The sequence below is a fragment of the Diplotaxodon limnothrissa genome, linkage group LG10, assembly GCF_057381915.1.
Source record: "Diplotaxodon limnothrissa isolate DT_005_m linkage group LG10, D_limnothrissa_male_GT1.1, whole genome shotgun sequence".
Classification (NCBI taxonomy): domain Eukaryota; kingdom Metazoa; phylum Chordata; class Actinopteri; order Cichliformes; family Cichlidae; genus Diplotaxodon; species Diplotaxodon limnothrissa.
Genome location: NC_140605.1, coordinates 11,567,080 through 11,583,135, shown reverse-complemented (window position 1 = coordinate 11,583,135; position 16,056 = coordinate 11,567,080). Strand labels below are relative to the sequence as shown.

Here is a 16,056-nt window from a genome sequence, read left to right as displayed (position 1 = left end):
CGTGAGAGAATTATGGGCATACTCCACCCAAGGCAACTGAGACGACCAGGCCGCCGGGTTCAGTGACGAGACGCAGCGAAGAGCGGATTCCAACTCCTGGTTCAAACGCTCAGTCTGGCCATTGGTCTGCGGATGGAAACCAGAACTCAAGTTGACCTTGGCACCCAGGGCCGTACAGAAGGCCTTCCACACTCGGGAGACAAACTGAGGCCCCCTGTCAGACACAATCTCCGAGGGTATGCCATGAAGACGGAACACATGGTCTGTAAGGAGCTGGGTGGTCTCTGCAGCCGTCGGCAGCTTGTCCAGGGCCACGAAGTGAGCCGCCTTGGAAAACCGATCAACTATGGACAGAACCACCGTCTTCCCCGAAGAGGCTGGGAGGCCGGTAACAAAATCCAAGGCGATATGAGACCAAGGCCTATGCGGGGTACTCAGCGGTCGGAGTAAGCCAGACGGGGGCCGATTAGAGGTCTTGTTACGGGCACAAACGGAACAGGCAGCTACATAAGCCTTCACATCCTTGTCCATAGAACGCCACCAGAAATACCTCTTCAACAAAGCCGTGGTCCTACTCACTCCCGGATGGCAAGTAAACCGGGCTGTATGGATCCAATGGATAACAGCTGACCGGGCGGCAGAGGGCACAAAACGCCGACCGGGCGGGCCGGTTCCCGGATCAACGTCGTCCCGTAGTCCTTGGCGTATAGCCTCCTCCACATCCCAGGTGAGGGAGCCAATCCTGCAGGTGGAAGGGAGAATGAGCTCCGGGTCCCGGGAGTCCGAGTCCGAGGAGTACTGGCGAGACAGAGCATCGGGTTTAAGATTCCTGGAACCAGGGCGATAGGAAATATCAAAGTTAAATCGAGCAAAGAAAAGGGACCACCGAGCCTGGCGGGAGTTCAGTCTTTTAGCCGTTCTGAGATAAGTCAGATTCTTGTGATCTGTCCAGATGATAAATGGATGTTCCGACCCCTCCAGCCAGTGGCGCCACTCCTCCAAAGCCAACTTAATGGCCAGGAGCTCCCTATCCCCAACGTCATAGTTCTGTTCGGCAGGAGAAAGGCGTCGAGAAAAATAGGCGCAGGGCTGGAGCTTGCCACGAGGACCAGAACGCTGAGACAGCACAGCCCCCACCCCCACACTTGAAGCATCAACCTCCACCACAAACTGCCTACTCGTGTCAGGATGGACTAAAACAGGAGCCGAAGTGAAAAGTCGCTTGAGTGTGGCAAAGGCCGAGTGAGCCTCGGGGGACCAAACGAAGGGGACCCGGGAGGAAGTAAGGCGAGTGAGAGGCGCAGCCACCCGACTGTAGTCCCTGACAAAACGCCTGTAGAAATTTGCGAAGCCAAGGAACTGCTGCAGCTGTCTACGCGAACCAGGAACGGGCCACTCCACCACTGCCTTAACTTTTACAGGGTCCGTCTTCACCTGCCCTTCCGCCAGTAAGTAGCCCAGAAACGAGATAGACGAGACATGAAAGTCACACTTCTCGGCCTTCACATAAAGGCGGTTCTCCAACAGTCGCTGCAGCACACTCCGGACATGCACCCGATGTTCCTCAAGGGACTGAGAAAAAAATCAGAATGTCGTCCAGATAAACAAACACAAAAACATTCAAAAAATCACGGAGCACGTCATTCACCAGTGCCTGGAAGACTGCAGGGGCATTGGTGAGGCCAAACGGCATCACCAGGTATTCAAAATGCCCCAGAGGAGTGTTAAAAGCAGTCTTCCACTCGTCACCCTCCCTTATGCGGACAAGGTGGTATGCATTCCTCAAGTCCAACTTAGAGAAGACAGTGGCCCCGTGGAGGGGTTCGAAAGCTGAACTGATCAAAGGCAGGGGATACCTGTTCCTAATCGTGATCGCATTAAGGCCCCTATAATCAATGCACGGCCGGAGCGACGCATCCTTTTTAGAAACAAAAAAGAAACCAGCGGCCACCGGTGAAGAAGAAGGACGAATGAGACCGGCCGCCAGCGAATCCCGGACGTACGTCTCCATAGTCCCCCTCTCCGAACGGGACAGGTTATAGAGACGGCTGGAGGGCAGAGGGGCACCGGGGAGGAGATCAATAGCACAATCATAGGGCCGATGAGGAGGCAGCGACAGAGCCCTGTCTTTACTGAACACTTCTTGTAGATCATGATATTCAGGAGGGACAGGGGAAAGGTCAGGGGGGGAGACAACCACTGGAGGAGAAACAAAAGCCCCCGAGGGCAGAGCTGACTTTAAACAGTTGGCGAGACAAAACAAACTCCAACTCGCTACTTTCTTCCCTGCCCAGTCAATGTGCGGATTGTGCTTCTGCAACCACGGAAAACCAAGGATCACTGGCACGTCAAGGGAAGAGGTGGCAAAGAGAGTTATGTCTTCCTGATGATTACCTGACGTGACTAACTTGACAGGCGCGGTCCGGTGAGTGATCATCGCGAACACCTCATTATTCAGAGCGGCGGCCGGGATCGGAGGCTCGAGCGGAATGAGGGGCAAATCGAACGATTTAGCCACCGCAGCATCTATCAAATTCTGCTCCGACCCGGAGTCAACGAGAGCACGGAGAGAATGAGCCTTAGTACCGGACATCAACGAAACCGAAAGCAAAAAACGGGGTTTATCACTCTTAAAAACACTGCCCACCCGTAACCCCGGACTTACCGGCGGGCCACGCCTTTTGGCCGGACTGGGCAAACAGCGATGCGATGGCCGCTTCCCCCGCAGTAGAAGCACTCTCCGGCTCGGAAACGCCGCTCCCGCTCCTCAGGAGTGAGCCGAGCGCGGCCAATCTGCATAGGCTCAGGGGAAGGAGATCGGGAACGGACGGATGATGTCACCGGAAGCGACGGGGGTAACGCCGAAACGGCCGCGGGTCGAAACAGAGACGGAGAGGGTTTGGACCGCCTCTCAGCGTCTCTCTCCCTCAGTCGACTATCGATCCTGAGAGCAAGAGAGGCAAGCGCTTCAAACGTGGCCGGCTCGTCGTGCACAGCCAGCTGATCCTTCAGTTGTTCGGAAAGGGACGCTAGGAAAATACCCCGCAGCGCAGCATCCGGCCAACCCGCCTCAACAGCAGCGGTGCGGAACTCGATCGCATATTCCGCAACGCTGCGTTTTCCCTGGCGGAGTCCCAACAGCCTCTTAGCTGCAGTACCCTCAGAGATCGGGTGAGCGAACGTAGCCTTGAATTCCTTGAGGAAGTCCTCATAGGAACACGAGGCAATAGGATGAGAAAACAAAAACGCCTCAGCCCACGCAAGCGCCTTACCCCTAAGCAACCCAACAAAATGGGAAATCTTGGCAGCCTCATTAGGAAACGCGTGCGGCGTGCGATTGACGAACAACGACCACTGAAACAGGAACCCCCCCACACAGCCCCAGCTCTCCATGAAAAGGCTCCGGTGGAGGAGAAGAGATGCCCCGATAAGCCGATTCAGGACGCGCAACGGCGGGTGCAGGCAACGGTCCCGGCTGACTAGGAAAAACGGGTGGATTAGGCTCCCTGATTTCTGACAACCGGGTAAGTAACTCCTCCTGTTTTTCACTGATAGCATTACACTGGTCCATTAAGGACGTCAAAGTCTGTTCATGCCGTCCTAACACCGCGCCCTGTTTGTTAATGGCGGCGCGAATTGGGTCCGCTGAGTCCATTAGTGGCCAGTTCGTTCTGTCACGGACGAGAATGCGGTGGACTCAAGAGCAGACTCAATTTGCTTAGAACTGTGTATAATTTATTGAAAAGAACAAAACGTGAACGGAACTGGGTTTAACAAAAACCATACGCAGAAAACTAAAGGAAATCCGTGGGCGGAGAAACCGGCGTAGAGCACGGGGAGACTTCTAACGGGAACTTCTGTAAACACAGGGGAGAAATGTTACTGAATGGGAAACAAACGAGTAAGGGACAAAGGTACGGAGTGCCAGTGAATAGTCTTGGGCTTACTTGGCGACCCTAGTCATTTAACGGGGAAAAGGCTGCCAGGGGTGTATTCCAAAGAGGGTCAAGAGTGGAGAGTCCGGTCCAGATTCCGAGGAGGTGGAGAATACAGACTGAAGGGCAGGCTGAGGAGAAGTGGAGTATATAATCCTCGGGTTCCGAGCAGATGGGAGGACAGGATGGAGACCAAAAACAGCACTACTGGTGAGTGCGATGGGTGGAGAATCTGAAGAATACAGGAAACAAAAACATATTAACCCAAGGTCCAGATATACAGAGTCAGAGCTCAGAGGAGGCCGAGTTTACCACAGATGGTAGCAGGACGAACTGGCGAGGAGTGGCAGGCCGTGCTGGCTTAAAAACCCTCTAGGTGGAGCCCCGGAGATTGACAACAGGTGATGAGCTGGCCAACTCCACTCCCAGGGACAAATGACAGGAACCTGGACCACGCCCAACCAGACACTCCCACAGCATATGACAGTGCTTTGGTCGCACGATGACACATTTGTTTTTAAATGGTGTGACACTAACTACGAGCCCCCCGCATGTGTGTAGTGCACTGAATTGTGACAACTGCGATGACTGCTGTATTGAAGCCACTGTATTCCTGTCCTCCTGTGGTGTATTTGTTGCACGTCTTTCTTATCTAAGCACAACTGGTCCAAATCCCATTTGGCTTTAACAATGATTTCTTGGCTGTAGATAACAGGAGCAGTATAGAGCAGTCACAGAATGACTATGATAACAACGTGAATGGCCACATACCACAAAAGCAGCCATTGTCCAAACAATATCCACATTCACAGTTTCATCCAACAGCAGTGCATATTAAATCTTCTCTCCATTTTACAGTATCTGTAGAACATTTCCCAAAACTGCCAGTGTCTGAACAAACACAGTAACTGAAACTAAAATTATATCAATTTCATGGTGGCTTTACGGTGCTCTGTAAAGCCAAACAGTGGTCTAAATGAAGGTTGTGTTTCGCAGGCTTTCATGCATCTTTTCTGTCTTTGGTAGGTGACGACGATGAGGAGGAGAGCGGGGAGGAACGCTTGCCGTCCTGCTTTGATTACATTATGCACTTCCTGACAGTTTTCTGGAAGGTCCTCTTTGCTTTCGTCCCACCGACTGAATACTGGAACGGCTGGGCCTGCTTCTTTGTCTCTATTTCCCTCATTGGCGTTCTGACAGCTGTGACCGGGGACCTGGCCTCACATTTCGGCTGCACAGTCGGTCTCAAAGACTCGGTCACCGCAGTGGTGTTTGTGGCCCTCGGCACTTCTGTTCCAGGTGGGCATCTGTGCTTGTCGTTCAGTCCTACCAGCGGCCTTGTCCTGTGTCTCCTCTGGGCTTTTCCCCTGTGGCAGAAGCAGCTGCTTGCGTAACCTTTTCCCCCACCTGTGCTGTCAGAGGGATTCTCTCCAAAGCTCATGTCTTGGATATTAACAAGTTGTAAACAGAAAAAAAAACCTTGTTTCGCTTGTTAGTTTCGCCCTAATTATAGTCCCATTTTGCTATTTCCTAAACACTAACACTGAACACAAAAAATGACTATGAAAATTAGGTTTTGGTTTAATAAACAAGGGTTGCCAACTCTCACGCTTTGAGACTCCTTCTTATCCTCTCATGCTTCCCTAAAAAATCCCGTGCCAAATAAGAGAAAGCCATGAAGCCCCCCTTTTTGAAAAAGTCACCATTAATGAATGTAAACTAGGTCTTAATATAAGAGTCAAATTCTCGTGTTTTCAGTTGTTCAATGATCCCTGAACTTGACTTCAGTAATTAGCCAGCTTAAAAATAATTATTCTTGACAGTCAGAAAACAACATTGTGCTTTTTTACACTGCAGACAAGTGATCTGTCACATACAGAGTCACAGTTTATTAGCTACACATATATTATTTGATACATAACGGCATTTCTCTTGAGTCCTGAACTCCTTGACAGCTGGGGGCCCATTTTTATTTTACTGTGAGTAAAAGTCAGATCTGTTTACGAGCCAAACAATGTTTCATCAATGAGAGAAAGTTTTCTATTTTGCAGTTTCACAGTAGGCTATTGGCTGTATTCCCATAACCACATATAGGATGTGGTCCTTCTAATCATTAATGCAGGGCCACAAGACTACAACAGCCTAATAACAATTAACGTACACACAGAGCACCATGGGTGGCTATTGTTTTATGAGAACAATATTACACAAAAACTGTGTTATTTTCAGCTTTAAATAACTGAGTTTCACAAAAATCTGGGTTGATTCTGTTCATCTGGACGCAGCATTTTCAGTGGGAGAAACGTTTCGTCACTCATCCAAGTGACTTCTTCAGTCTCAGCTGACTGCAGGTTTCCCCAGCTTTATAAACAGTACATCGCACAATGACTGAAATTAGCCCACTGGACAAGGGGCTGTGAGGTTGCTAATCATTAATATGCAAATTGTCATGACCACTGATCAACAAACAGTGTTGGGAAGGTTACTTTTAAAATATTTTCCACTACAGATTACAGGATACATGGCCCAAAATGTAGTTTGTAATGAATTCCGTTAAGTTATTCAATGTGAGTAACGTATTCTGAATACTTTGGATTACCTAATATATTGTCTTGCTTTTTACAACTACATGAATGTAATATTGCTGTGTGATTTATTACTGAAGGCTACTCGCCACCGAGCTAACATTGTTAGCTAGCATTAGCTGAGGTTAGACTTGATGGATAGCATTAACAACCTGCTGGCTGCAAATAATCATGTGCAGTTCTGAAAGCAATACCAACTAGATTTTAAAATCTTAATATAAAATGAGTAACAGTAGGGTGGACATTAGGTAAGGCTGCAGTTTTTGCAGTGATCTCGTGTAGAAAACTATTTCTGTATCAGTAATATGTTTTCTTTCTGTCTGCTTTCAGAACTGCACGTGATTATTTGCAGCTAGCAGGTTGTAATGCAGCCTTCATTAATAGTAATAAATCACACAGCAATAGTACATCAAAGATACTGAAGTGGCACATAGCCCAGGTAGCTACCACAACTAATTTCGACGAATTTCCAAGTAAGAAATGAATTCTTGCCCGTGCACCGCTGGCTCTGTTGTGCTGGCTTTCGGTCCATTGTGTAACTGACGCCCCACCAACATTAACAGGACGCTTAGATAAAGCCTCTTATTGCGTGTGCTGTTTGGGTTTTCGGCAATGTGTGGAATTATGAACATTAGACCAAAATTAGACCATTGATCAAAGCCCACTGATCAATGGCCAGGAGTACCATTCACAGAGAGTTGGGGAATGGCTGCAATCACGGCATTTTAAGATGGTGAAAGATGTACCCTTAGCCCCCCCCCCTTCAATTCAGAGATGGTCTTTCCTTTTTTCACGTAAATGGCCTCCTTGACTCCGCGCTCAAACTAGCGTTCCTCCCTGTCCAGGATATGTACATCCTCATCATTAAAAGAGTGTCCACTGGCCTCTAGGTGTAAATAGACTGCGGAGTCCTGGCTTGACGAGGTTGTGCCATCCACTTCCCCAGAGGTTGTTTGCCATGTATAAATCATGGCAATCCTCCAGGTACTTAACAGAGTACACTACACTACTCTGCTTGTGTCAGGGGACCCAATCCTTGAGGTGGACCAGTTTTTGGCGCAACATGTTTAAAAGCCAAGGAGATGTGGTGTTTAGAAAAAATGTGTCTCAACCCTTTGGGATTTACTTACCTGGATGATTGAGCATGCATCAAGACAATAACTGTTTACGACAATTTTGAAACACAACTAACATCACTTTAAATATAAGTGTTGTTTTTAATACTTGAATGAAAACCCTTTTTAGTCAACGACTGGAAACATGGACATCACCTAATCCTGTGTTTCTTCCTTTGCATTATTCTGGCAGGCCTTTACTCCAGCCATCTCCAGCTGCTGCTTGTTTTTGAGTCTCTCTTTTTGAGGGAGTTTGTATCAGTAGTGATTCAAATGACTATCTTAATACAATGTTAATTTTATTATCTATTTATATTTATCTATTTATATTTATATCTGAGTATGATTTTTGTTTTCTTTGACAACCCTTTTTTCCAGGAAAGCCTAATCAGACTTTCATGTTTTTAAGTGTAACCAGAGGTTTGCACCTTGTTATTCTTGTCTTTGTATTTCCATTCCAAAAAGCATGTCTTGATTGTAGATTCATAAAATAATCCAGTTTTATACCTCCTATTGAGTGTTCTTGACAGAATCGATGAAACCAACCAAGAAATAACTTCTGCAATCATACACTTTAGTCTTCTGTAGTCTTTTGGGATGTGTGGTATTGCTGAGCTGAACAGTCCATTTATTCGTTGTAACCATGATCTAGTTTGTTGATTTGGCCACTCTTACAGCTTAGGCTGTGTTCCTAAGTTTTTCCTTTGAACTTTCAGCCTAATCATGGCCTCGTTGCACTTGCACGGACACTTTGGACTTACATGCTAAGAGTTCCAGTCACAACTACTAAATCAACTCCAGATCTTTAATGGCTTAATTTGGTAAATATGCCTCATCTGGCCATGAAATTACTTGTAAGTCAATTATTTTTGAGCCTTTGAAATTGGGAAACTATATACAGTATAATAATGGCGGTACTTCCTAAATTAAGGCTTGAATTTCCTTAAATACATGTAGTGCTTATTGTACAGTCCCTGGTGTTTGTGGCACCTGTACTCAGTCTGTGCACATTACTGATTACTTATATATATTTGCCTATTTCTCTCTCTTTTACAGACACTTTTGCAAGTAAGGTGGCTGCCATCCAGGATCAATATGCTGACGCCTCTATTGGAAATGTGACGGGCAGCAATGCGGTCAACGTGTTCTTAGGCATCGGAGTGGCGTGGACCATTGCAGCAGTTTACTGGTACACCAAAGGCAAGGTGTTCAAAGTGAACCCGGGGTCCCTGGCCTTCTCTGTCACCCTCTTCACCATCATGGCGCTGGTGTGCGTGCTGGTGCTGCTCTACCGCCGACGTCCCACCGTGTCTGGAGGAGAGCTCGGTGGCCCACGGACAGCCAAGCTTCTCACCTTCTTCCTCTTCCTCTCTCTCTGGTTCATCTACATCCTGTTGTCCTCCTTGGAGGCGTACTGCCACGTGCCTGGCTTCTGAGACAGAGGGAAAGGCACAGACACAAGCCCTTTCCTTGTTTTTACAATTTACTGAACGTGTTTTCTCTCCGTTTTTGTCTATTTTCACAAAGGTTTATAACTATTTGTATCATTAGTTATTATTAATACGGCACAGTATCTGACTGACTCTGATTCTTTGGACTTTGGTACTTTGCTCCCACCTATGCTGTGAAGGATAGCTTTAGCCACTGAAAATGAAGCTCTCTTGACTTTATTCCTTTTTTGAAATATTATATCACATGACACATTTATCTAATCATTTCTATCACCATAAATTATATTCTGCCACTTGATGCATACAGACAGCTTTTGGCATTGGATCCTTTCTCTCTCTGTTTGTAGATGTTAAGAAAGCACAAGATTGAAGAAAACGTCTAGAAGAATTCTCCTTTTTGGCCTTTGTTATATAGCGGAAACTTAAAGATGGTGCATGGGACGGCATTACATAGTACTTGGCATTTACATTAAGTGGAAGACAGAAGTGACCAGTAAAACATATTTGTGAGATGATATTTATTACTTAGTCTGTACAATTATTCATTGTATATCATGTAAAAGATGAACATTGTGCGTGAGAGTGTTGTGAAAGGTGTGCTTAGTTTTGCACGTTATCAGATAACAACAGTTTCTTAGTAATATATTTTAAAGTACCGTATGTAATATTTTGACATGGGTGTTGATGTGTTGATGTGTTTGTGTACATGTGAATCACAGCTGTATCATACTCTATTCACTGCCTGGTGCACTGTCATGTTTGACATAGCCAAGATTTTTTTGGAAAAATAGCCTTTTTTTTAAGCCAACCTGGAGCAGAGTGCCTGCTTTTAATTGTACAAATACTTTAAGCACATTTATGATTTTTGTGTATGCGTGTGTGTAGGTGGTGAGTGTGTGCTCCTTTGCACTCCAGCACAAATTGTCAAAAAGCATGGCACTGTCTCCATTTTGACTCCACAAAATGGTACGGGGTGGTTTGTTGGTAACAGAAGAGAAACAGAATTTGAATATGGATATTAAAAGGACTGCAGTTTTCTTATCTGTCATGCTGACACTGTGAACATTATTCAACAATATCTATTTTAGGAAAAGCACAGCAGAGAGCAAACGGGCTCTTTTAAATGAGAGTGGAGTACACTGTATCATATCGCAATCACCAAACAAGTCCATCATTTGACATGGAAAATGTGCTAAAAGAGAAGACATGTACAGTGTGTCCCGAGAGTGTCTCCTTGTGTTGCACCGCAGTTGATACTGAAATCTGTTTTTTATTTAACCTAGAATCTGTAGAGCCATATTTATTGTAACACTATAATAGTAGAGGTATTTATATGATCGATTTTAGTTTTATTGATATGCACGTTTAATGTATAAAAAAAGTGGAAATAAATGTTGCTCATTTATTATGCCGTTAGACGCCTTGTCATCTTAATTTAACTTTTTGAACGATGGTTTAGATTATACAAACCAGGTCGTCAATGACTCTCACAAACTACTCTTAATAAAGTTAAAAGTACAGTCAGCTAGAGACTAGCCAAAGAGTTAGCATGCTAAAGTAAAGGCATTCATGTGCTGTGGAGAGAAATTTTAATTCATGTCTGTACAGTCAGGCTCCAATTATGAGGGATGACACCTGTGTTTTATCATCGGAGAAGTGGAGTCTATCACCATTTAAAGCAAAAATGCAAATAAGAAAGACAAGACAGCTAGCATCTGGAAAAAATAATCATTCCTGACTTCTAGCTTCATCTCCTGAACTAAAGTGAGGGCTTTAAAACATGAAACCATGCACAAACATGCTTATTTATTCCTGATATTGTCAACAGATTAAACATATAACCATCCTTTCTCTGGACAGCTGACAACAAGAACAAACCAAACAACAACAAATGGTTATAAGCTAACATGATGCCAGCTAATGTTAGGTTCCTAAAAATCACGCTTTGAATCTGATAAACAGTATAATTATATTCTTACATTGTATGACAGTTTATTCACTAAGTGTCCAAGTCCAACAATGTTTGGTGTTTTACTGTGTTTTACAATGTTTTACTGATGCCAACTAACAGCAGCTAACAGCGGCATAAACAACAGTGTTTACCAACAGAAAAGCACAGAATATCTTCAACTCACCTTAGTGTGGTTGTTATTGGTCAGTTTCATTGACTCATCAACTCATATTGAAACTTTTTTTTCCAGATTTTTGCAGCTTCCTCCAGAGTAAATACATGTGGACACCCAGCATATTGAGAAGCTACACTCACTACAGATGAATTGTTTGTCCTACAGAGGCCGCCAACAGAACTCAGTTGACAGCAATCTACAATTGACTAAAATATGGTGGTGAGATTTTACACACTATAACTTTAAGACATTACCTTTAGACAATGAGCGTAGATGTATTCAGAACTTTCCAGTTAGCATCAATTTTAAAAAGGCCCCTGCATGTTTTTCATATGTGCTAAACTACATGTCGGGACACAGTCTGCAAGTACATGACTGGCCTGTTTGGCATTGTTGACGTCCTACTGTGCATGTCTAACTACTTTTTCACTGCAATTCCTGAATTTATCAATGAGAGAATAACTATTATAGCCTCAGTATAACAGTAAAAATCAAAGCATCAATATAAAGACTCACAAATGTCGGCAGATTCCTGGAAGGTGGCAAATAAATATGAGAGAATGTAGTGTCTGACAGGTTAGGCGCATTTTAAAAGTGATTTAGGTTTCATCATGTTGATAATTGCCTGATAAATAGCAGCAGCAAAAACAGAAAATCATTTCAAAGAGAGGAAAAATGGAGAATAATTTCATCATTTTCCCTCGCTGCAGCATATGCTGTGTCTTAATAACTGTTTTTTTATTGCAGGCAGAAGAATGTACTAATTGCAAACACATTAACTGGGAAACGAGCCCCTGCTGAGGTAAAAGGAGAATATTATTATTTCTTGTAGGCGCATACATTCCACTTTTCACACTTTTGTGACTGTAAAATGTGAGTGCTAGTGCTCTGCTTTATAACTCAAAGGAATGAATTTTTCATTTTCTGGCAAAATTCATTCCTTTGAATTATAGAAAAGGAGTCCCACGCTCTGTCAACTCTCTGGCACGTTCTGCATTGAAGGTCCAAGGTGCCGTATATGTTGAAGGGCTGCGGTCTGAAACAGTTTTGAATGGGAATGCTTGGGAGCTGACGAGACATGCAGAACATCACGTTCTTTTGATCCCCCCTCCCCAGGTTGTTCACCAGGATCAGCCCTGCAATAGCACTGAGAGCAATTTCGAAAGAAGACCTAAAACAGGAATGTCAGAAGGAGAATGTTGCAGAATGGCATTCATTTGATTTATATTGGATGGGTCTAGCATTATTGAATAGAAAATGAGTGACTGACTTAATATGCATACATACATACATACATACATACATACATACATACATACGCTTGATGCTAAAAGCTTGCTGGATATGTGCTAGCTGTCTAAATAAGCAGGTACAGGAAAAGGTTTTTAAAAAGTGTGCAGTAGTAGCAGCAGCATGGAATTAAAGACGTGGATATATGAACATAGCGAAGCATTCAGTAGCTAAAGAGACAGATGTTTCCCCCAGGAGTTTGAGGAGCTTAAACCCAGGAATAACAGGACACCAGGTGGCAAATAACATGAAAGTAATGGTGCTAATAATTTTCTGTCCTCTGGTTGTGTGAGTAGGAAGCTGTTTGCTAACAAGTTCAAACAAATTCAATGGGAGACAGTGTCTGTGTTACAACTACCCTGTGGTCAAAAAATAAGTTTTGGAAACTAAGGCGTCCACATTTTAATTTCCTTGGACAGCGGTTCTTAGCTTATGTGTCCAACAATCATCCATTCTGCTTATCCAATTCTTGTTCCCCGCTGTCATTGGGCGAGAGGCAGGGTACACCATGGACAGGTTGCTTTGTTGCAGGGCTAACACAGAGAAACAGACAGTCATTCAAGCCTACAAAGAATTTAAAATGGCCAGTGAACCTAACCACACTAACTGCATGTCTTTGGACTGTGGGAAGAACATGGAAACTCCACACAGAAAAGCTCCGGTTTGATGGTGGATTCAGACCCAGGACTTTCTTCCCGTGAGGCAACAGAACTAACCACCACACCACTGTACTGCTCTCCTCAAACACTCCCAATAGTTAAAAAAAAATTTTTTTAATTCCTCATATCACCCCCTCTAGTTTATTCCTGCACTTTCCATACCTTAAGGCTGTCCCGTTGTCAACAAATGAAGTGAACGACGACTCTCAGACCCTTTTATCCCTTTAAAGCCTGAACCCTGAATTAATTGCCAGAAAATTCAAATCTTTTGAAAATGGAATGTTTATTGAATCTTCTGACATTTTTTTCAAAAAGACACCGAAATATAAATTGGCAGATATGAGTTTAATTTGTATCATATTTGCTATCTCGCTTTTTTGGGCAATTTATTGCTTAAAAATGCAATGCAATTTATTTAGATTTTACAGGAGGGAAACACTCTGATGATATAAGCCTCAAAAACTCACACAAAGTGTGTCAAATACATACATGGCCCATTAGGGGCTTATTTTAACCCTTTCATATAAATTTTAGCTACTTCAAGTATATTTTGCAGCAAGCAACGTGAAGCAGTGTGTGCTTTATTACTCTGCAGTTTGGGTTTTTTTGATGATCCTTTTTTATTACATTTCTATGTTTTGACAAAATTGAGAAAATTTCCTGTCTTTAAAGGAAAGAGCATGGGAGAAGATCAGACTCTCGGTCCCTCAAGTTCCTTTGGCTGTGCAGAAAGTAAAAAATGCAAAATAAATAGTCCCGAACTGACGACAGCTAGACGCATTTTTTTATGCTGTCAAGGTAGCGTCACAAAGCACTGTCCCGTTTCTATTCACACCATTTTGAACCTGTATAAACCCAAATTCTTAAACACTGCTGCTAAAAACACAAATTTTATAGCAGTCTTTGGAGGGTTTGGTGCGTAAGCCTTTCGGTGGACTGGGCCGAGACACACCTTATTAAAAGAACAGTTTGCCATTTTTGCTTTCTGGCCAAGACTTTAACAAGAACAGGTAGGAAGATTTTGTTTCCTCTGGATGGAGCGAAACCCACATATTTCCAGTGTCTGTGCTAAACTAAGCCAACGAGCTGCCGGCAGGAACTAATTATGCCATCAATCTTCACATCAGACTCTCAGTAAGAGCGTATAAACATGATCAACTTGTTCCTTCAAGGTTAAGACAAGATCCTGACGGTTTCATCATCAACAAATTCACAAAGAAACTCCGCACAGCCAGATACATTTCCTCCTAACAGGTACTGCAGGTGGAACTGAAACCTCCTGCGCTATTTTATTGTTATACCTTACGGGGCTTCCTGCAGCGTTTAGTTGACACATTAGAAATAGACACATTATCTAATTTACATTGCACCTGCAAAACTTGATAATTCACATTATAAGATTTACTCATCATTATATAACCACATGCAGCAAGGGGGGGAAAAAGATCACCCTCACTCATCCAGTAGGATGTAAACTATTGTGTGGCCCATGCTGTTACAGTGATAGCCCTGAATGGGCCTGAATTAAGTCAGCTATGTGAAGCGACTCTAGTGCTGGCAGGGTGAGATCAATCTCTCAGCAATTAGTATCATTTTGGAGAAGCACAGACCGATTGTGTTTTGGGAATCACTGCAGAAATGCACAGCATGAGTGAAGATAACATCAGACAGACAGTGTAATGCTTTTGTATTGCTCCAGTGATAATTCTGCTGCAGAAGTGTCAATACAGAGATTAGGTTGAGGTGGGCCAATCAACCCTCAGGGTTTTTATTTTTTACTCCAAGGCTTCAAAGAAGCACAGGAAGACAAGTGTGTGTTGATTAGGATACAGTTTGTGGCAAATACATGTTTGGCAAAACTAATAGCTGAAAATTATAGTAAATGTGATGCTATGTGTAAACAAACAACATAGGTCAAGTGTGTCATAGCTACAGGCTGTTCTACTCCCAGATATGTTAAAAACAAGAGTAATAGGAGCCGGTGGACCCAGATCCCAGCCAAAGTGAGAAACACGTAAAAGTCAGTTCATTTTAAAGAGTGAGTGCCGCTTCCGCAACATCTAAATGTCTCCATTTTCAGTGTGTCTCAGCAGCCTAAACTGCTTAAAATGTTAAAATTAGCTTGTGGCTACATTCTACTTCATGATTTCACACAAAGAGAAGATCATTTCCTAATCAGCACGACACGCATGTCAATCATCTCCCTTCCTCCCGAAGAAAGAAATCTGGCTTCCCTCTGTTCAAGCTGAGATCAAAAATATCATACTGACATAGCTAATGGTGTGTGAGCGGGAGTGCAGATTTAAATTTTTATTTTTACGATACTTCAAATCAAACCTACAGAGAAAAACAACCAATCATGCATATTTGACAGACTTTATAAGTTTTTAATGAAATGCATAATGGGTGATAATGTAATTTGTCAGTTAGCTATTGGACTGGATTAATGTATTCTTTTTATTTATTCGTTTGTTGCTGATCAGATCAAATGTAACTATCAAATCTAATTTATTTATATTACATACTCAGCATGAGGCTGAGGCATGAGAAAACAAAGTGAGCCTCTATTGGTTGATACAAAAAGGTACAAAATTAACAAAGGTGATGAAAAAAGCAAGACTGTAACAATATTGTAATTTGATTGGGGATGACAAACGGGGGAGTGAGGAGACATGGGTATGAGCAATCAGTAAATCAGGAAAAGGCAGATGGGGAAGTAAAACTAATTCAGGACAGAAAAGAAAATCAGGACATAACAACCTGAATACTAACACTAACAAGAATATGATACAAAGGGATCAATGCATAAGCGCAAGAGGAGACAGAGGGAGGCACAAATAGAAACAATGGGGAGACTGCTACAAATAATAACACTAATAAACGAGATGTGAACCA

General features: G+C 43.6%; 1 protein-coding gene across 10 annotated transcripts in view; it reads left to right on the top strand.

The window, feature by feature from the left end:
* Positions 1-9,071, top strand: part of slc8a4a (solute carrier family 8 member 4a) — a 29,561-nt gene extending 20,490 nt beyond the window's left edge. For 9 of the 10 annotated variants that reach the window (XM_085364386.1, XM_085364388.1, XM_085364389.1 and 6 more), the window contains exons 6-7: positions 4,962-5,234; positions 8,692-9,071. In XM_085364386.1, the coding sequence (XP_085220512.1) occupies positions 4,962-5,234; positions 8,692-9,071 (653 nt within the window). Of the gene's footprint in view, positions 1-438; positions 441-4,961; positions 5,235-8,691 lie in introns of all 10 variants that reach the window. The other variant, XM_085364396.1, reaches the window with a different exon arrangement.
* The last annotated feature ends 6,985 nt before the right edge of the window (positions 9,072-16,056 follow it).